Source organism: Melanostigma gelatinosum, assembly GCF_949748355.1.
Source record: "Melanostigma gelatinosum genome assembly, chromosome: 3".
NCBI classification, from domain to species: domain Eukaryota; kingdom Metazoa; phylum Chordata; class Actinopteri; order Perciformes; family Zoarcidae; genus Melanostigma; species Melanostigma gelatinosum.
In genome coordinates this window covers 25,185,774-25,208,118 of record NC_136636.1, presented here as the reverse complement: position 1 = coordinate 25,208,118, position 22,345 = coordinate 25,185,774, and the positions used below count along the sequence as shown (strand labels likewise).

The window sequence follows — 22,345 nt, the reverse complement described above, 5'->3', positions numbered from 1 at the left end:
ACAAACTGACATTTGTAAAAGTCTGTATCTGGTCGGAGCTCTGCTCACATACCTTCAGCATGCACTGGGCTGTAGCTGTGTAAATATATTCTGCTGTGATTGCAGTCTGCCTTTTAATTCTTGGACAGTTTGATGTTTTTCTTGGAGGCTAAATTTAGCTCCGTGTTTGGTGTCAAAATGCCGACGTGAATTGTATCCTTCATCACCGACACGCCTCATAACACAGAAGACAGACCCGTTTTTCTCCTTGAAGATTCTTTCCACTGGCCTGTGGAAAACAGGTGAAGAAGCTGATTAGCATTGCTAACAGCGGCCCACCCAGCATGGGCAGCTCCACTCAGTCACAGAAATAACCTATTCTAACAAGACGTGTCACATTCATGTTTCCCCACATTTCTATAGCACGCTATTCTATCTGGCTTACAAGCTACAACAGATCCACATTTGTTGCAAAATTTCCAAATCCTTAGAGGATCAACTATTTTGAGTAGTAGTTGAATAATTATTGATAACTTTGAGTTGTGGATTGAGGACGTCATCTTGGGCTTTGGGAAACAATGATCATTTTTGGACATTTTATAAACCACACAACTAATCAATTAATCAGAAAGAATGAACTGTTAGTTGCAGCTTTAAATTATACTATATCAGTAAGGAGTCATAAAACATCCAGTAAAAGTTGTAATGATAAAATCACCACCTGAACCTGCCAGTTTTATGTTGCTCAAAGTTGCACTTTATAGACATAAATGTAGCTTGAATATATAATTTTGAGCTCGTTTGTCACAATAAAAGCCAAATCCTGGTAGATGAAGTAGAACTGACAGTATTTCTTAAGACATTTAATATTTGATGAGACTCCAATGTGAATATTTTTTGACGTTTCAGTTGTTGTTAGTTAGTGTTTGTTGAACTTTCCGTGACGTTTCCATGTTAATTACGAGTGCAGATGTGATAGTGAATCAATGACGGTTCGGGAAGTCGATTCAACAATGTGTCACCAATGCTTCAACACTGATTAAAGAAAACTGTCAATGGTTGTTGGTGTCCGGAGCCCGTGTTGCTCTTTTTAAAGTTAGTGAAATATCTTGAAAGAATGCAACAAGAATGCAACATATTCATTATAATATCATTTCCTGCAACCTTTGTTTGCATGAAATTAGATTTGAAGTCATTTTTAAGACTTATCAGCTGATAGAATTACTTTTCAATATATATATATATATATATATATATTTTTACAATGGTCCTATTTGTCAAAAATGCGTAGTTTAAAGGTCAGCGTGAAAAATGATTCTCACATCCATCATCACAAAGTAGGCCAGAGCGAGGCGCTTGCCCTGAGACATTACTAGCTCTCTGCTGGCAGGCTCCACCATGCCGCCGCTAATTATGAGCAGATTAAGACCACTGCAAGTTTCCTAATGCGCTTATTAGTGAAAAAATAATGTAATCCCGAGGACTGGCTGGCTGTTGGAGTTTTCAACTCACATGACCGTGTTGCCTTTTTGACTTTTTCTTTTTAACCACTTTGTCTCTGATAGATCGCCGAAATAAGTCTTGTCTCTCATCATTACTTATTTGACTTACGTCATATCCCCTCTCATGTTCATGATTATACGTATTTGGATAGTGATATTACACGAACTTGGCAGCACCTGCAACGCGACTGTGTTCGAGTTGCACCCGTTTTTAACACACTCTAATCAGAGATTACAACCACTACAAACGCCGTGTTTATCCTCATTCTATATGTATTAGATCTTTCAACATACACTCCTTACACGTGTAGCGATGCTTTTGAATAGTCAACCTCTCATCCATCTTATGTGATCCCAGAATCACTTTCACGACCCTTACCCTGATCCAAACACCACTAATCCAGTCGCCCACACACACAGACACACACACGCCTATAGCCGAGGACCATCATCATCATCATCATCACACATCATCACCAGGCAATGCTTCTGTGCATTTCTGAGCTCATCTATGTACTGAATCGTTTTTGCATATTGTCGCTCTAAAGGGGAATTTTGCGATGGGTTGCAAACACACTCTATAAATCTCATTACATAAGAAGGTCTTCTTATCTGCATCCCTTCAAAGTTCTTCATATGAAAGTTCTCTCTCTTTGCATGTGGAGTTCACCGTGAGACCACGACGCCCCCTCTGCTCTGCACAGATGTTCTCTTAACTCACTTATCTAATATTTGTAGCAGTTCGCCCCCTTTAGAACGACAGCATGTCTGTGGTAGCAGGAGGCGTCCGTGCACACGTTTGCATGGCGCGAGGACTGTGTTTGCGCGGTTGAAATGCTATCTGGCATATGCGCAGGTCATAATGACGTACAGCGCTAATAAGCGCATCACGTCATGTCAGCCAGGCTTGCGAGCGTTGCCATGCTGCTGGATGTAGTCGTTGTTGTATGGGGCTAGATTGTGAGGAAAGAAACTGCCTCTTTTTCCCCTTATGATACCAGTATGGCTGACCTTTTACGTTATATCGTGTCTCTAAAAGTTTCATTGTGTAAGCTCCCCTCCTAAGGTAAACACTGTTAGCTCTGTCAGCACTGTTTTCATTGTTTACAATGTTAGCGCCGTTAGCACCGTTAGCTGCCTGCCAGGCATGTTGACAACCGTGTGGAGAAGCACTAGATATGCTCTGAATTCAAAATGTAGCACCTTGAAAGCGGTATCAATCAACACAAGCTAACAGATACGCAACCATAGCATGCTAGCGAATAGCAGCCATGGAGCAACATTAACATCTCTTTGGAGAGATGTTTCTAGTTGCCTGGCCAATATAAGTCCAATATTCATACTCTCCTGACGTTTTTTGCTCTCTTTTGTTCTCCAGCAACTCCTGAGAAACATGTCTGGGCTTGTAGCTGCTGGATGTTTGATGATCTACACCAGCTGATTGCTAACAAAGTGTACAGTGGGTTTATCAGTGCATTTCTTTTGTGACAAAACGGCTGCACACAGGGGCTGATGAGAGTGAGACGCAAGCACATAGTGAATTTGCAGCCGTAAATCCAAAATAACGAGCTGAAGTGGCTAAAAAGCTCAGTAGAACTGATGAGTTGGGTGGCAATTGGCTTTGATTTTGCCACTTTCAGCATTCAGTTCAGCAGACTCATTTGATTGAATGTTGATGTAAACAACAGTGATCACATTTTTTCCCCCCCTAAAATATGATTTATTGACTCAATACCAGAATAAATTAGTTTTAAACAAGCTTTTTGGATAGCTGTTAGCATGGTGATGGCAAGGATGTTTCTTAAAATTATAGGGGATTGTGATGAAGTGCATTGCTGATGTAGTTGCATGGCTAAAATGGAGTCAGACGGGCAAGAAACACGAGCAGCCAGGCCGTTTTACACAAGCACCCAGGTTAGCCAAATATATTTTGAAGAGAAACAAAGGAAACCTGTCCATTGAAAACTTCTATCGCAGTTTACACGACGTCTTTCTGCAACTGACCCACCGTACTTGTCGTAATTATGAATACACGCTTTTAGCATAATTTTGTGTTCCCTCAATTTCCGTTCTACCTCCAAATAAAGTGGTTTCGATGATCTGGCTCAACCGTCCCGTCGGACGTCGTTGTTGTGACGTTGTGACGTTCCCAGAAAAGTTATAGTAAATCGGGATTATCCTCAAAACATTCCAACCCCACAAATTAAACAATATATGTATTCATATAAACTTCTTTTACTGCATTATTAAACCCAAGTGTAAAGCGGATTATCCCACCCGCAGACTTGTAGGATCATTGCTCTGGACACACAGAAGCCCACTGTAGCCACAGACACTTGGCACTTGCGACCATCAGTGTGTGTGTGTGTGTGTGTGCGTGTGTGTCTGTGTGTGTGTGTATGTTTGTCTGTGTGTGTGTGTGTGCCAAAGCTGGGAGATGAGATAAGTGGAGTCGGCCGCAGGGTGGGGGATCAGATCAGAGTTTCTTTGTCCAAAGAACTGACATCTGATTGTTCTGTTGGGACCAAGAGGCACACCCACACACACACACACACACACACACACACACACACACACACACACACACACACACACACATGATAATATGTTGACCTTGTGTGTTCTTGTCTCTCTCTTTCAGGCTAATATTGGTCAGATGGACACAGCCAAGAACATGTGGAAGATGATAATTGGGAACTTGGCCCTCATCCAGGTAAGTGAAACACATCTCTGGAGGACCATGAAGTGAACTCTGGTGTCATGGAGCATCTCTGGCACACGCTTACATCCCACTTAACAGGTTACTGGGAGAAATAATAGTTTATGTGCTGTTCAATTCGATGGTCAGATTGCTCTAAAACTCAGTTTACATGAAAACATTTGAATTTAAGTTTGAAGGGTAACTTCAGGATTTTTTAACCTGTATGTTTTTTGTGTCTAAGTGACTAATGGAAACATTTGTTTCTTTTAATTGGTCCAGTATTGAGCGAGAATGTTGCAGATGACAGCCACTAATGTGCAATGTAATCGCTAATTGCAACTCCTCACCATCAATATATGTCCACAAAAAGTGCTTGTTTCTGCCACTGACAGGCTCAGATTGATATTATAAGTGTCTGACAACATTATGGAAAGAACCCTACGGAGAAATAAAACCTTTCGCTTGACCTCGTCTGTTCGTTATTGTGGCTAACCAGGTCTCGCTCAACGACAAGTCTCGTTCTGAAGTGAGGGTTAGCCCTCAAAATCAGCTATATAATCAGCCATGATATTGCAAATCTGATATCACTGACATACGCTTTCTGGACTCCAACACAACAAATTCTGACAACACCGGCACTCACGTCTCCTCCGTCGTCTCCTGGCAACAAGTCATCCCTCATGAGATTTCAGAATGAGACTTCTCCATGAACGAGCCTTGGTTAGACACAATAGCAAATATAGGGGATGCAAGTAAAGACTTTTTTTTTATTTCTCCGTAATATTATAATATACTAATATATATATATATATATATATATATATATGATATAGTCTGTCAGTAGAAGAACAAGCACTTTTAGTGGGCGTACATTGACGGCGATGAGTTGCCCAGCGCAAATGCATTGTAGCATGTCTGCAGCATTCTCACTCAATACTGGACCAGTTTCAAAAATGGTTGTACCCATTAGTCACTTAGACACAAAACAGGATGAAACAAGTCAAAGTTCCCCTTTAAGTGTGACTGCGTTGAATTATTTTGCATTCGACAACGCACCGCTTTAAGTAATGAAGCTTTTCCTTTCCTCCGGTCAAGCTTCTGTCACAGCATATTGATCCTTGTACCGGATCTTTATCTCGCACACAACAAAAATGTGAAAAACCTGATTACAGTTTTACATGGCCAAATGATCAGGTTTCTTTTGATCCCTTTAACCTGATAAAGGAAAACCAGTTTCTGCTTTACATGACATTTCAGGAATCATATTACTGGCAACCCTAAGGAAACAATCTGGTTCCATGAGGCACCGTCTGTACGGTAAACACAGCGACTGATCATCACTGAGAACACCAACAACACGTGTGTTGCTGTGTGACAGCTTCTGAATACTTGGCTCTCGTCCTAAATAAAGGAGTGGGAGTCAAATATGTCCCATAAACCATGCTCCACCAGCACAGCCTATTGTCTGGTGTGACTGCAGCTTAAGAATGACGAAGGTGTACCTTGCCCACGCCCTAACGGGTGCAACAACACTGTCAGTCAAGCACAGTCTGAAAGAAAATGTGTGTCCTGAGATGAAAGGCAGAATAAGACAAGAAATGCCATGAGCTCTCTCTATTGTTCTCTGCTGCTGCTTTGTACTGATCTGAGTAGTTACTGTACATAAAACAAGGGCATTTAAACAAGCAATATTTCCAGAATGAGAGATCAGTCTCTGTCAATCCAGAAGGACATCTATATTGATGTATTTAAATGCATATATATATATATATATATATATATATATATATATATATACAGACAGATCCTCTAAAGCAGGGGTCTCAAACTCATTTTCACTCCGGGCCACATCAGCATCATGGTCGCCCACAAAGGGCCGGTTGTAAATGTAACTACTCGTAACATATTGTCAAATAACTCTCTGCATTTGATTATTGTTTATTCAAGTGTAAAAATATTGTACATGCAGTTATATAAATGTAAACATATATTTAAGCACATTTCTGTTATTATAACTTAAATCCTTTTAATTTAGGGTTAAGAAACCCACATGACTCTATCAAAGATCAAACTATGAAAGAAAATATCAAAGACAAATATCAAATACAAGTTATTACAATAACTTTGTTCAAAGCTTAAAATCCTTTCAAGGGTGTGTTTGCACAATCCGACATGAAGTATTTCATGTGTTTTTAAAGACACGTTTAAAGTAGTCTTCAATGTACTCACAATACATTTCCATGTCAAGTGTACAGTAACCAGCCAAAGAGCTGCTTCTGTGACTGTGTGTTTAGGTATCTCTCATTTTGACTTTCAATCTCAGAATTTTGACTTTCCATCATAGTTATGACTTTCTATCTCATAATTTCGACTATGGGGATATTTTTATTATCAAGTCTAACAAAAAAAAAAAAAAATCTTTTTATTTTTTAAATTTTATTTTTAAAATGTGTTTGAGACCCCTGCTCTATAGGGAGCATTCATTCATGTGGCCTCCCCTGAGGGTCTGCCATTTGAAGTGGGCTTGTGGTTACGTAACGTTCAGTGTGTTCCTGGAACATTTAAACCAGTGCTGACACAACCTCCCATATAGGGGTCTGGATGCACTCACTCTGGGTCACAATGGGGCTCCATTAGGAGAGTTACATTGGAGATACAGATTTATTTTGCTGGGATGCACCAACGAGGATTCATTTAATCAAAGATTAGCTCGAATCAGAGTTCAGCGAAACTAGGTTTCAAATGAGTACAACTACATTTGAAATTAAGCAGAGCTCTGTTGCACCATTAAAGGCGAGTCCCTCTTCAGTAAATCCAAGTTTAAATACAAGTGAAATGTGATGCTTGCTTACACAAATACAAATGAATACATTGATTTGCTTTCTGTCATGTCTTAGTTAGTAGGCTATAAAGAGGTTTGAATTGTATCCTTACTAATTGTAATCTAGTTTTTATGTTAAGATTATTTTAAAGGAAAACCTTTAAATCAGGGTTTCAATGAAAAAAGTCAACAAATGAACCCAGCCCGTGTGTTTTGACGTTGTATTCCCCTTGGATAAAAAGCTAATAACTGTGAGTAAGTGAATGAGGGTCTGTACTATATACTGAAAATAAAAATGTATATATATTTAGTACGTGTGTCCATTCTGAAAGCTGCTCTGATGTAACGAGATAGTCTCCCATACAACTGGAGTTCACATCGATAGCAGCGTTAACCGTCTTTGTTGTGTGTGTTCAGGTCCAGGCCACCGTGGTGGGTTTCCTGGCCTCCATAGCTGCTGTGATCTTCGGCTGGATCCCAGAGGGACACTTCAATCTGGGCCACGCCGTGCTGCTGTGTGCCTCCAGTGTGGCGACTGCCTTCATCGCCTCTCTGCTGCTCGGTACGGCCACCGCACACAGGATGTGAGGGGGATTCACAGTGTTAACAGCTACTCATCGTGCATATCTGGGTCACATCCGACTCCCACCTAAAGTAGCTAGTAACTGAACTCATCAATGTTGGATATTTAGTAAGGCGGAAACCTCCGGTTCTGACAAATGAAGCCTATGTGGAAGTGTCTTAAAACTTGCATTCTCTCTACTGACCAGTAAGGGGGGGGGGGACTCCTCTGGTTGCATAAATATGTCCAATTCGATAGAAGTCTACGAGAAAATGACTCTACTTCTCTCTTGATTTATTACCTCAGTAAACATTGTAAACATGAGTTTATGGTCTCAATCTCTAGTTCCAAGTCTTCTTCAATACAGCATGATGTTCATTTCGTAAATGATGGTCCAGTTAGAGTCAAATAGACCATAAAGTGAAGTATGCTTTAGGGCAGGCTTACTGTGATTGACAGATTGCTGCCTCTACCAGAGACTTATACAGCGTCTCTACGTCACTCCTCTGTATTCCAAATATGGGCACTTCCGTTCAATGGTTGCACAAAAGCCAAGATGGCGTTGGCCAAATTGCTGAAAACACAAATCAAATCAGTGGGTGACGTCACGATGACTACGTCCTCTGCTTATACACAGTCTGTGGGTTGTAACTGTTCAACTAAGTTCCCCAGACAAAATGGATTTATAGCATAGCTATATTAGTGTTCAGTGCAATTAATTTACATACATCTTAGCCACAGTCGCCCCTTTAAAAACAACCCCTTTGCCCATTGCGCCTCACCTTGTGCCCAGTGGATGCACTTGCGTCGTGCACTTTAGACGATGCGCTATAGATCGTTTGAAAAAGGGCCTAAACCCGTGGCAGTGGCTCTGTCAATCTGTGCTTCAGACCCGGTAGTGCTTCGAGCTAAAGGCTAACGTCTGCATGCTAACATGACAATGTAAACATGGTGAGGTTTAGCAGGTAAAATGGATATCTGTACGAAAATGACAATCCAGCCAATAACTGTTGAAATATTTATATATTTTGCCACCTTGAATTGGTCACAAGCTGGGAAACAACAGAATCCCACATCTACACCCAGGAAGACAACATTTTCTACTGTTTTTGCACTTGACCCCAGAATGACAGTTACCACATATCGATATCGCGCAACTGTGTGTGACAAGTCTTCTAAATTGTGACATATCTTGACCTTTAAACCCCACAGGGCTCATTATGATCGGCGTGATCATCGCGGCCAGGAAAGTCGGCATCAACCCTGACAACGTGGCCACGCCCATTGCCGCCAGCCTGGGAGACCTGATCACCCTGTCCCTGCTGGCAGGCATCTCAACTGGACTGTACAAGGAGCTAGGTAATAAACACGCACGGGTGGTACATTTAGTATCTGCAATGCTCAGTTAATGGCAACTCGTCAAAGTTGATCAATGTCTGTGGTATCATTCAGCTGTTGGGTAGGGCTGGGCGGTATGACCAAAAGTGCATATCACGGTATTTTGTACGATTTTGGCGGTTTCACGGTATATCACGGTATTTATTGTCCGCGTTAAAGCATTCATTAATTAACGCCGAAGAGAACCATCCGGTCAACAGGCCAGTGAGAGGTGAACAGCTGTTTGTGTGGCGTGTCTTCCGTTCCGTCACTTCCTGTTTCCTTCACCTACATTCCCCTGGGTCCTAAGCCCCTCCATGTACAGCTTCTCATCAGTCTATATTCTGATCCTGACTCCGGAGCAGAAGGTGGCGGTATTGCCCCAATAAGATGGATGCCAACCACCGTAAAACTAGAAGAAGAAGAAGAAGCCGAAGTAGCGCTCATAGCGGCGAACAATATATTTTGCTGCCTGTTGAAGAGCGACAGAAGTTGTTTCAGCTGTGTATGACGGTATATGAAAATTTCATATCATACGGGAAATTTAAACCGGTATACCGCCCAGCCCTAGTTGGGAGGACGTTTTTGTTGTTGTATGACCTAGTTTTCACCCATTTGATATTTGCAAGAGCGTGGGCTGGAACCGTATAGAGGAGATGGGATGTAAAAATATGGTTTTAGTGCAAAATAATCGCCGTTCTTACAGCTTTCTTCAGATGGTAGATACAGTCGGTAGTTGTGACGCAAAGGCCGGGATGCACCAACAAGGATTCATTTAATCTAAGATTAGCTCGAATCAGAGTTCAGTAAAACTAGGTTTCAAATGAGTACAACTAAATTTGAAATTAAGCAGAGCTCTGTTGCACCATTAAAAACGAGTCCCTCTTCAGTAAATCAAAGTTTAAGTCGAAGTGAAATGTGATGCTTGCTTACACAAATACAAATAAATACATTGATTTGCTTGCTTGCTGAACTACAAAAAAAAAGAGACTGTCTGACTAATATTCCTGTTCAGCTCCGTAACTGTTTCGATGCTGAGATCTTGATCAATGTCTTTGGCATCATTCAGCTGTTTTTGTTGTTTTATGACCTAGTTTGCACTAGTTCTGTTCACATATAGCAGCAGGAATCATACACGACAATAAAGAGACACAATCGTTTCTGGAGAGACAAAGTTTCCGTGGTTGGCGTCATCACGGTTGCTGTGTTTGTGATAGAACCTGCACAGCCTCTTTTACCTTCTGATGACGTAGAATTAAAGGGAGCAGCATGTGTAGACATGTTTGCTGTGTGACTGCGTCTCTCTGGGTGCGGTAAATAAGGACGAGAGCCACAAGAAGAAGAAGCTATTGTTAGCTCTGGCAAACACGGTTTCACTAAACTATCCGCTTCCACACCACAGACCAACACTGACACACAGGAGCAGTGAAGAACATCATGACTACAGCGTGGGATGATCCCAAAACTCCTCCCGGCTGAGGAGAGTCTGCAAACCTTACAGTCATACTCACTTTAAATGGCAGTCTGGTGCCAAAACGGAGCTTATTTCGGTTCTTTTGGCTGTTGTGTTTGAGTTGGTTGTAGTCTCCCGTAGCGTCAGTTTACTAGTAAACACTGCCCCCTAGAGACAACAACAGGGACTTAGTGTCAGTCCAAATGTAGTGCAAATGTAGTCCAAATGTAGTCCAAATGTAGTCCAAATGTAGTGCAAATGTAGTGCAAATGTAGTGCAAATGTAGTGCAAATGTAGTCCAAATGTAGTGCAAATGTAGTGCAAATGTAGTCCAAATGTAGTGCAAATGTAGTGCAAATGTCGTGCAAATGTAGTGCAAATGTAGTCCAAATGTAGTGCAAATGTAGTGCAAATGTAGTGCAAATGTAGTCCAAATGTAGTGCAAATGTAGTGCAAATGTAGTGCAAATGTAGTGCAAATGTAGTGCAAATGTAGTCCAAATGTAGTCCAAATGTAGTGCAAATGTCGTGCAAATGTCGTGCAAATGTAGTGCAAATGTAGTGCAAATGACGCAGTTGATGTTGAAAATACTTCACATTTGAATATGTCACACAAGTAACTGTGACGACCTCAGTGGGCTGCACCACACTCAAAGTTTAGGAAAGATACTTAAACACCATTTTCAAAAGGATCAAACGAACACATGTACGCAGAACCTCTACAGAATGAAAGCGTTGTCCACCAAACGCCTGCTTGGTGAGTGAATCCACCTTTCTCTTCCTCCCGTACAGAGTTCAATGACTACGTCAACCCGCTGGTGTGTGCAGTGTTTGTGGCCTTGTGCCCCCTGTGGGTGCTGATAGCCAGGAGGATCCCATCCACCAGAGAACTGCTGTACTCTGGCTGGGAGCCGGTCATCATCGCCATGGCCATCAGCAGGTACAGCACGCAGGGATCATGTCACCTTGCTTCGCCTGTGTCAAATCGCTGAATACTACGGCGTCCAGGAGGGGCCAGAGAGAGAGAACAAAATAAATAATTTAAGGAAAAGTAAAGAGTTTATGAAAGCTGTCTACAATCAAGGAATCAAGTGCTTTAAAGGGGACGTATCCTGCTCATCTTTAGGTTCATACTTGTATTCTGGTTCTACGACAACATGTTTGCGTGCTTTATTTGTCCAAAAAACACATCATTTGTTTTTACCCTCTGTCTGAAACGCTCCGTTTTAGCGACTGTCTCTTTAAAGCCCCTCGCACAAAAAGGCCCAGTCTGACTTGGCCGAACTGTGTTTTTATCATCTATTCACACAATTATATTGAAGTTGTTAAGATTTGCATTAATGTATAATAAGTATATACTTTTTTTTTCTATTTTGAAATCAAATTCTGAAAGTAAGCAAAATGTACACATCACCACTTACAACCTGCATGTTCCAGATTCTCGAGTGTGGGAAGGATCTTCATGTGTTTCCTCTGAAACGATGTCTGGTCACGACTCCGCTAATCACTCTCGTCTGTCTCTTAGTGTCGGTGGTTTGATCCTCGACAAGACCGTCACCAACCCAAACTTTGCTGGCATGGCGGTCTTCACCCCGGTCATCAACGGTGAGGAGTCATAAAGCCCGACAGATGAAACTTTAATGGCTCCTTTGGGGAAAGTGGGCGTAAAGAAAGAGAAGAAGAGAAGCGAGTGGTGTCGATAACAGCAGCCAATATGCTAATAAGTGAAACATCAAACAGTGATGGAGATAAAGGTTGATTTGGTGTGGAGAACAAATATAGAAAAACCTGTTCTAGTGCTGAAAAGTGTATCTAAAGCTGTTCATGTTACCACCTCCATCTGGTTTCATGACACACAGATGGAGGTAGCATATTGCTCCTGCTGGATTTAATGCCAAGCTTCTTCTTTAGACCTGACAAATGAGAAGCAGGTGAAATATTTGATGTATTTCACTATTTATATAAAAAAAACACCAGAACATACATATAACATATGTATCAACATAATTGTTATGTCATCACACCAATATTGAGGCTGTTATGTTCGCTTTCCATGTTTTCACCCTGTGTGTGTGTGTGTGTGTGTCAGGTGTGGGAGGTAACCTGGTCGCGGTTCAGGCCAGTCGAATCTCCACCTATCTGCACATGAACGGTCTACCCATGGGGGATCCCAACCCCACCCCCAGGAAGTGCCCCACACCCTGCACCTCCTTCTTCGGCTCCTGTGAGTTGAAGGGCGTTGCTGCGCGCTCTCTCTGTCTCTCTCTCTCTCTCTCTCTCTCTCTCTCTCTCTCTCTCTCTCTCTTTCTCTCTCTCTCTCTCTCTCTCTCTCTCTCTCCGTCTCTCTCTTGTCGTTTTATCTCGTGAAAACAGATCTTTCACACGTCGACCTGTCAGTGGGAATGCACCTCATCGTATTCTGTGAATGGTTATAAAAGTAGGTCCTCGTTCTCTTCCAGCTGTGAACTCCCGTTCAGCCCGCGTGCTCTTCCTCCTGGTCGCCCCGGGTCACCTCGCCTTCCTCTACACCATCAACTCCCTGAGGGGGGGACACACCACCCTGACAGCTGTCTTTGTTGTGTTTTACATGGTTGCTGCGCTACTACAGGTACACACAAGCACACTATTCTAATGAAATCTTATGATCACAAAACCGTGACTTCCAGTCAGGACTGTGTAATTGGCTTTCCCCTTCATTTAGTGATCCTCCAAACTGGATTCAGAGACTTACAAAATGCGACAGCTAATCCCATTTTCAACATCGGATACACACCAGCGTTCGGGCCGACATCGATTTAGCCTCTGGGGCTAATATTTTGGGACGGAGTTTGCATTATGGCCAACGCGTCTTCTTTCTCTCCACACGTTTACCTGCATGCAACCAAAGCCCGCTCACATGTGATTGGTCGATACTACTCTGACTTCAATCGGAAACCAGAACCCTTCTGATAGCTAAATCTTATCCTCTGGTTATAGAAATTATGCCAAAACTGACACCGTCAATCAAGTACTACCTTCCTTTAGTTCCTTTTTTTAAAGCATTGAAGTCTCTGTGGTTCCTGAAAAAACAAAGATGAACAAAAGAACCTTGTGCTTCTGCTTCTGTCCGCCTCCAGGTTCTAATCCTTCTCTACCTGGCTGACTGGATGGTGCACTGGATGTGGGGGCGAGGCATGGACCCCGACAACTTCTCCATCCCGTACCTGACCGCTCTGGGCGACCTGCTGGGGACCGGCTTCCTCGCCCTCTGCTTCCACATGCGCTGGTTCATCGGAGACAAGGACGCTAACGCGGGCAACTGAACGAATACACAGCGACACGCACAACAACAAAAAGACACACACTCTACGCTTGCACGCACGGACAGTGACGAACATCGCCCGCATGCGTGGACATTATCTGAAATGGACGTTGTCTACTATATCAGGGCTGATCTCCTGTCGGGCTCCGATTGATGGTCTAGCACTTGTAGGGGCAGTAACGTTTCGTCTCCAGGATATCAGGACTTTGGTGCACCACAGCAGCAGACCAGATTCTGGACAGTATTTTAAACACATATCTGCACCTCAACCAGTAAACAAAACCCTGCAAAACTCCCCCACTCCTCCTATATTTTACTTAGTAACTGAGTCCAACTACTTTTGTTATTATCACACTATTGACAATGATTACTATTGTTGATAAATAATGAATTTGATATGAATCGTTCCATGCGAAGGGCCAGTCCTCATTATTTTCAATGGGAACGTTAGCCCTACCGTTTTATAAAAAGATCAACTTTTAACACTAAGACAGCAAAAAAGATCTCCAAATGAGCCTTGAATGCTTAATCACCAAGTGCTACATCATAAACAGAATGAATATTATATGTGTCTCATTTCTGATTTAGTAGAGATTGCAAAGGGCTAGGAATTGTGTGTGTGTGTGTGTGTGGGGGGGGGGTCAGCAGATGGCTTAATTTGATTTAACGAGTCTAATTCTCGAGTCCAATTCTGGACTCGAGAATTGGGAACGTCAGATCACAACCCAACAAACGCTTCCATCAGCCACGACTATGAGTGATTGACCTCTGCTTCTGTCAGCAGCTGAGAACCTCCTAATTAAGGTCGATTTAAAAGTTTCCGTTCATGAGAATTGCGTGCTCACTCACACAATAGCACCAGTCCCCCTGTCTGAAGCCATCCGCCCACTCTCTACTGGAGCACGTTGTTGTTGTTGCCGTTATGTTGCCCAAGCCAGGCTTATAGTGAGTGAAAAGAGGCTCAACATGCTGCGGCGCACTGGAAACAACCTGCAGAGCTCAGCCAACTCAACGCCATTGTTTTGGCACATTGGTACAATGTGTTAGGTTGCCTTAGCCAGGATGTGCCCACTCAGGTTCAGCTATCTGGTACCAGGTGAAAGGTCCCGGTTGCTGATGTTTCGTGTGGATATTTGTGACCTTTTAATTTGATGACTTTAATTGCTTTGTGGGAATCAAAACTGGAGCACTGATCCTTTCCTACGAAAGACAGACCAATGATGTTGTCTGAGGTTGGTTCCCAGTTAGGTGACAGTGGACACAGGAAGTTGTGGGAAACCCTTTTTGTGTTTTATTGTTTGTATTGTCAAAGCAGCGCTGATAGAGATCCGGTCACACCAACGTGTAAAGCATATACATTTAGATAGATTCACTTCAATGGAATCAGTGGTGTCAATCACGGGGTGAAGTAAATATATGCAACGTTTTTGCGGGAAGTTCAACGAATGTGAAATTGACCAGTTAGCCAAACGTCTCGACAGTCTTGAGGGAACAGAGAGGAGAGCTAGCTATCATAGCTTATTAGCCGTGTTGCACCGTCCGCTTGTATCTATCTCTCCACTGTCGAAGCATGATGAAAACATCTCTAAGCTAACTAGCGTACCATCAGTTAGCAAGTTCCGTTAGCTTAGATAACTTTTAGCCCCCTGATAGTAAAGGTATGTCGAATTAAATCATGTACAATCTTGAGAACAAGGCAAAAGGCACAGTGCAGAGAAAATAGAGAGAAACGGGGAGAGCTGTTGTGACCGACTAGCACGAGCTTGTTTCCCTGTTAGCTCTCGTCCCTATTTTCTCGAGTTCATTGTGCTAGTTTCTGGTGTGACTGGGCACTGAGGATTGTTTTTCAGATTGTGTAGAGTGCGTTAGAATATAATTCTGGTAAAATGTGTTCTCACGATGGAAGCCCTGGAATCTGGTGATCCAATTTCGGATTCTCTCTAAAAACTCACACTTGGCAAAACGTTTTCCCACCTGCTTTTCTGATGAGAAAGAAAATGAAGGAAATCAGAAAATGTATCCTGGCAAAAATGCTCACCTGTTGTTAAGTCATAAATACAGGAGACAAAAACACTTTTTTCACACTTCATATACATATAATTGATAAAAATCACGAATAGTAATCTCTCTGGTGAGGGAGGAGTAAGTGAATGGCTCGATGAGCAGAAATGGGTTTAACCTCAGCAACACACTATCTGCCGCCTGACTGTGAGACTCAGCTGCCCGAGCTGACTCTTTGAGGGCTCACAGGTGAGGAGGAGAATGAAAAGGGAAGTCAAGAACCATTTTCGACAGACTGTACCAAGTACAGACGCAGCCCAGACGCAAAGCCCAGTGTCTGAGGAGGAAACCTGCACGTGATGCTCGACTTGTCGGACGTCTGTGCTGTTTGGAAGGGGCCAGCAGAATGCATGTGCAGGGCACATAATGTGAATGTGCAAAACTTGATTATCTTACCTGTTGAAAATCTTGTTATGGTCTTGCTGATTTTTCTTTTGGTTTATGTGTCAATTATGTCATTTTTTTTCCTATTCCTTTCCTCCTCTCCCCTAATATTTTTTAACTCTTCGTGATTTCTGATTTGTTTGGTAATATTTCACTGAGCAAACAACCACTGTAAGCAAGTTGTCCGCGCTGGTCAAAGGCACAATGTACTGTAATCTGCAAAACAACGGACACCAGAGGGCGCCGCAGGGATCCTCTTAACTGTACAACTCTTCAGTGCATCTCTGTGGTCCTCTGGATTCAAACCCGCGCGAGTCCAACCGCAGTGACGTTTTTGTTTTGTCCTTTTTTTGCTACAGACTTGTTGTAAAAGTTGCATCCTTCCATCCACTCACTCTGTCTGTATCCTCCACTCTCTTACTGACCGGGTGCCGGCGTTCTGCCTCTGTGTCAAATGGAAAGTTGTGAATACTTCTATAAAAGGGGCAAGTAATGCTTTGTCTATTTATTTTTAGATTGCACACGAAGCAAATTGTACATATTATATTTATTCTATATATAATGTTTATTTTGTCATTTCATTGTGGCTCCGCTTCCTTGTCACCTTGTTGTTTTTTGTCATTTTTCTCTTCTCTTTTATGTTTTTATTTCGTTTTCTTTGCAAAAGGCCAGTAGAGCTTCTTGGTGCTCACCGGCGGTGAGGCTAACGAATAGCACGGTGCCTAATACCAGTCTTTACACACCTCGCACATCTGCGCACACGCACACACACCCTGTCACACAGGGAAAGCATACTTCTAGAACATAGAATGGCCTTAACCTATGAGAGCCAAGCTCAACTCAGAGTAACCCAATCAGGAGCTCGGTTCGCCACAGGGTAGCGTCTCTTTAATTCGCTGTGATTAACACAAGATGTACAGTTGATTATGATTGTAATGTAATAATGACTTTATATGACGCAGCAGCGGAGAGGAGGGCGGGTGGCATCAGTCGCAAGCTTTGTGTTCACGTCGTGAATGTGCAAAAATGAGGACTTTGAGGCTGAATAAGCTCAGTAGGCTGGTTTTATGGGTCAGGAATTAGAAGTAAGAGTTCACGCCACAAACACAGCAACAACAAAAAAAAGGGCAACATGACAAAATGTCACTTCTCCTGATGTTTCCAGATGTTTCCACCTGTATATGAAATAGCCAGCTTTTTAAAAACCCTTCAACCATCTACTGCCTTGTTAGCCTCAGTGCTTCAAACCCTCAAGCCCCTGAATCCTGAGGTTGCCAACGCCCACGTCAAGGTGGAGCCTTTGATTCAGACACTAAACCTCCACGTGTCTCGGTCAGCTCTGCTGCCTCTGAGGAACCGACAAGAAACACTGGTACCCGTCTCACCGGGCCGAGGTCTTTGCATTCTCTGTGTGCTCTCTTTGTAAAAGCCCTCCCTCTGTGAGGCTGGAGGAAGGCTCTCTCCCTGCAGGACTTTGTACATTGCTGGAAATAAAGGACTATATTATTTCATACCATTCCTCAGTCTTATTGTCTGTTTCTGTCAGCTTTTGCTGTAAGTGTGTCGGTGATCTGACAGGATCCATGCTCTCCAGTCTGCTCATCTTTTGTTCAGATGTTCAGAAGCAGAGATGAAGCATATGATCGTAGATATGCTAACTGTGGTCAATGGTTTGTTTTACTGTCTCTTAGCTGCTCCGCCACAAATTACAAATTGTGTCACCTGTTTCCCTCGAGAGATGAACTGCACTTTACAGACCTCCGAACGTCCTGTAAAGTGATATTAACAGCATTATCCCCACAGGACAATAGCTTGTTACTACAAGAGAATAACTTGTTCTTATAAGACAATAACTTCTTCCCACAAGATCATTCTTATTTACAGTCCACGATGCAGCACATACCAGGGTAGCATTGGAAGAAAAATAAATGAATGAATATAAATAAATAAATCTGGGCCGATGGGAGTGTGTTAGCAACAGTATAGTTGACTACAGGTGTTTAATATGAATGTATCCATGTACACAGCAAGAATCAACTTTCAGATGAATCGGTGCATTGTTTGAATGCACCACAGTTCCTAATATAGTTCAGTCAAAGACAATGTGTGTGTGCAGAGTGGTTGCTGTTGGCACTGATATTTATTTGTCCACCATATTCTGTTCCTTGAGTGAAGGCAGAGCACAGCCTGTAAGGAGACGCAGAGTAAAAGTGTTCACCATTTCTACCAGTAGATGGCAGTATAAGTACATTGAAAGCATAGATTTAGTTATAGTTACCTGTCTTTGTTATTTGTCTCGTTATTGATACAGATGTATTTAATGCTGTTTATTTCATCTGATATCTGATGTTCATGGTTAGTTTGCAACCTAGTTATAAACATCATGTATTTACTTGTTATGTTCATGTAATGTAAGAACTAAACGTAGATGGAAGAGTGAGCATGTGTTGATCATAAGGCAATAAATAATGACAGTTGAAGAATAAAGAGACGTTTGGTTTATTCTTATCAAACAGCCTTCAGTGGACCTTGCCTCAGTTACCACCCAGTCACCCTGTGCTTCCCATTCTGACCTTCATCACTACATCATCACTGCACCGTCATCAACCTCTAACCTGTTCTGTTGTTACTCTGCTGTCAGCGTCTTAGCACCTCTGAACTGATGCTGTCATCACAATGAAAGCCCTTTGGTCTACAGAATGATTCAGCACTGTGCTTGTGTGTGAACACAGTTGTAGGAGTTGACGATATGAGTTATTGTATAAGACTGAAACAAGGAGAGCACAGCGACTGAAAGCAGTCAAATGATTGTTGTTTAGCGCTGTTACCTGTTTGTAGCCGTATGTCTCTCTCTGTGCATGTACATTTAGAGAAGTCATATTTATTGTATGTGTACACACTCTGATTATGTAATCACTGTTCTTGTCGTCCTCTTGTTGTTATGTTTATGTATTGTCTCTTGTCTTGTAATAAAAAAGAGAAATGTTTTCATAAGTGGAGCAGCTTTTAACCGAGGCTCTGCTTGTGAATGAGGAAGCAAAGTTGACATTCACAGCGCTGCTCCTCTTCCTGGAATGAAGCACAGCTTGATAAGCCCTCCTTCTTCCTCCTGCTCTCAAACACAGCGGCTCCACTCTGCCCACATGTTTCCTTGTTCCCTCCCCTTCAGATCTACAGTTTTAAAGATGGCTGTAACCAACATGGTGGTGCAGCGATAGAGCTGACAGCCTCCATTCACTGAACAAACACATGTTGTTCAGATCAGCAGTCAAAGCAGAATCACTTCTAGTGAAGCAAAACTCAGACAGTCGTTGTCACTGAGAGGTGAAATGGCGCAGAAAGGAGTTCAGCTGGATCGGGAAGCCATCTCTTGTTCCATCTGTCTGGATCTACTGAAGGATCCGGTGACTACTCCCTGTGGACACAGCTACTGCATGAACTGTATTAAAAGCTTCTGGGATGAAGAGGATGTGAAGAAACTCCACAGCTGCCCTCAGTGTAGGCAGACCTTCACACCGAGGCCTCTCCTGCTGAAAAACACCATGTTAGCAGTTTTAGTGGAGGAGCTGAAGAAGACTGGACTCCAAGCTGCTCCTGCTGATCACTGCTATGCTGGACCTGAAGATGTGTCCTGTGATGTCTGCACTGGGAGGAAACTGAAAGCCCTCAAGTCCTGTCTGCAGTGTGTGGTCTCTTTCTGTGAGAAACACCTCCAGCCTCATTATGAATCCCCTGCCTATGAGAAACACAAGCTGGTGGACCCCTCCAAGAAGCTCCAGGAGAACATCTGCTCTCGTCACGATGAGGTGATGAAGATGTTCTGCCGTACTGATCAGCAGTGTATCTGTTACCTCTGCTCTGTGGATGAACACAAAGGCCACGACACAGTCTCAGCTGCAGCAGAAAGGACTGAGAGGCAGAGAGAGCTGGAGGTGAGTCGACTAAACATCCAGCAGAGAATCCAGGACAGAGAGAAAGACGTGAAGCTGCTTCAGCAGGAGGTGGAGGCCGTCAATCGCTCTGCCGACGAAGCGGTGAAGGACAGCGAGAAGATCTTCACCGAGCTGATCCGTCTCATGGAGAAAAGAAGCTCCGATGTGAAGCAGCAGGTCAGATCCCAGCAGAAAAGTGAAGTGAGTCGAGTCAAAGAGCTTCAGGAGAAGCTGGAGCAGGAGATCTCTGAGCTGAAGAGGAGAGACGCTGAGCTGAAGCTGCTCTCACACACAGAGGATCACAACCAGTTTCTACACAACTACCCCTCACTGCCACCACTCAGAGAAGCTACAGACTCGTCCGCCATCCATATCCGTCCTCTGAGCTACTTTGAGGACGTGACGGCGGCTGTGTCAGAAGTCAGAGATAAACTACAGGACGTTCTGAGAGAGAAGAGGACAAACGTCTCACTGGCAGCGACTGAAGTGGACGTTTTACTGTCTCCTTCACAAGCAGAGCCCAAGACCAGAGCTGAGTTCTTAAGATATTCAAGTGAAATCACACTGGATCCAAACACAGCAAACACACTGCTGTTATTATCTGAGGGGAACAGAAAAGCAACAGTTATGAGTAAACAACAGTCTTATTCTAGTCACCCAGACAGATTCACTGAATGTTCTCAGGTCCTGAGTAGAGAGAGTCTGACTGGACGTTGTTACTGGGAGGTGGAGAGGAGAGGAGGAGGAGTTTATGTAGCAGTCGCATACAAGAATATCAGCAGAACAGGGCGCTCTCATGAATGCAGATTTGGATTGAATGACAAATCTTGGGCATTACGTTGTGACAAAAACAGTTTCATATTTCGGTACAACAAGATCCAAACTCGCGTCTCTGGTCCTCAGTCCTCCAGAGTAGGAGTGTACCTGGATCACAGAGCAGGTATTCTGTCTTTCTACAGCGTCTCTGAAACCATGACTCTCCTCCACAGAGTCCAGACCACATTCACTCAGCCTCTCTATGCTGGACTTTGGTTGTTTTATTGTCATGGAGCCACTGCTGAGTTCTGTAAACTAAAATAGACAGAAGTGATTCATGGAACAGCAAATTCATTTTTGTGTTTTAATCCTGAAACTCATTTTGTCTTCATCATTGTCGCTTCATTGCTCATTGTTCTTCACCTGTCCATCAAAGATTGAGGGCGGTACTTTGACATCTTGTCATCATTGTTGTGTACATGTTTGAGTTCCTTCAGGTGGAGCTCCTTCCTGTGTCTGTTAAACCATGGAGGCTATCACTGCTCATGATGATCTTTGTTGACCTGAACTCACATTTCTCTGCAGGAAAATGTAAACTTCTCTGAGGTCTAAATGTTTGTTGTGAATGTGTATTGATGTATTAGTTTGTTGTTGTTTCTCTTCCACTGCATGTGTCTTAAAGAGAGAAATCACCAGAGCTTCTTTTATCCAAGAGATTTTGTTCTCACCACTTTCTGTAAAGATGTCTTTCATTAAATTTACATTTATTTGTTTCAAAGACTAAATGTTGCTGTTGTCTGAATTGATGAGTCATACTGATGGATGTGAACACATTGAAGGTTTACATGATGAAGAAAGTCATCTTGTTTCAAGAAGATAAAATCCTCTGATCTTGTTGTAAGAACAATCAGTCTGTTGAGAAGGAAACTCGTCTGTTTGGAACTCTTTCTTTAAGATCCAATGATTTGATATTGAAGTCTCTTTCAGTGATTGTACAATGTGTAGTTGTCTTAAAGGAAGAGCTTCTTTCAGTGGTCTAGGATTCAAACTGCCTGCAGTCATCAGAGTGTTCCTGTCAGTGGGTTTAGTGGGAATACTTGTTTGTAGCTTTTCTAACTCACCACTGAACTCAAGACAAATATCATTACAGATCAGCTCCAAACTGCCTCATGAGGAGCAGAATGAATCCACATCTCTGGTTACTAGTAAATCCTTCTCATCAACAATGAGAGCTCTGCTCTTCAGCAGCATGTCAGTGTGTCTTGTATGTAGGAGGGCAAAGCGTTCAGCAGCTTCTTCATGTGTGAGTCCACCAACATGTGAGACTTGAGATGAATCCTCACATGTTAAGTTCAACTCTTACTAGTTAGTTTGGAGACAACTTGTTGTGTTTTATATTTCAACCACAAGATGGCGCCATGACATGTAAAGCACACACAGGTGACACGTTACTGCAGGTGATACATGATGTTTGATCACCAGTGACGTCATTCTATTACAGGATGCCTTGTTATGTG

The 22,345-nt window shown here is 42.8% G+C and overlaps 2 protein-coding genes across 4 annotated transcripts in view; both read left to right on the top strand.

Annotated features, from left to right (window-relative positions):
- slc41a1 (solute carrier family 41 member 1) overlaps positions 1 to 17,658 on the top strand; it is a 29,191-nt gene extending 11,533 nt beyond the window's left edge. For all 3 annotated transcript variants that reach the window (XM_079296955.1, XM_079296953.1, XM_079296954.1), the window contains 8 exons: positions 4,123 to 4,194; positions 7,421 to 7,565; positions 8,778 to 8,924; positions 11,187 to 11,334; positions 11,920 to 11,999; positions 12,484 to 12,618; positions 12,854 to 13,002; positions 13,511 to 17,658. In XM_079296955.1, coding sequence (XP_079153081.1) covers positions 4,123 to 4,194; positions 7,421 to 7,565; positions 8,778 to 8,924; positions 11,187 to 11,334; positions 11,920 to 11,999; positions 12,484 to 12,618; positions 12,854 to 13,002; positions 13,511 to 13,696 — 1,062 coding nt within the window. In that variant the 3' untranslated portion in view covers positions 13,697 to 17,658. The remainder of the gene's footprint in view (positions 1 to 4,122; positions 4,195 to 7,420; positions 7,566 to 8,777; positions 8,925 to 11,186; positions 11,335 to 11,919; positions 12,000 to 12,483; positions 12,619 to 12,853; positions 13,003 to 13,510) is intronic.
- Positions 17,659 to 19,442: 1,784 nt separating this feature from the next.
- On the top strand, positions 19,443 to 21,336 carry LOC306775414 (tripartite motif-containing protein 16-like). Its single transcript, XM_079265837.1, has one exon. The coding sequence runs from the start codon at positions 19,470 to 19,472 to the stop codon at positions 21,150 to 21,152; it is 1,683 nt and encodes a 560-aa protein (XP_079121963.1). The 5' UTR covers positions 19,443 to 19,469; the 3' UTR covers positions 21,153 to 21,336.
- The last annotated feature ends 1,009 nt before the right edge of the window (positions 21,337 to 22,345 follow it).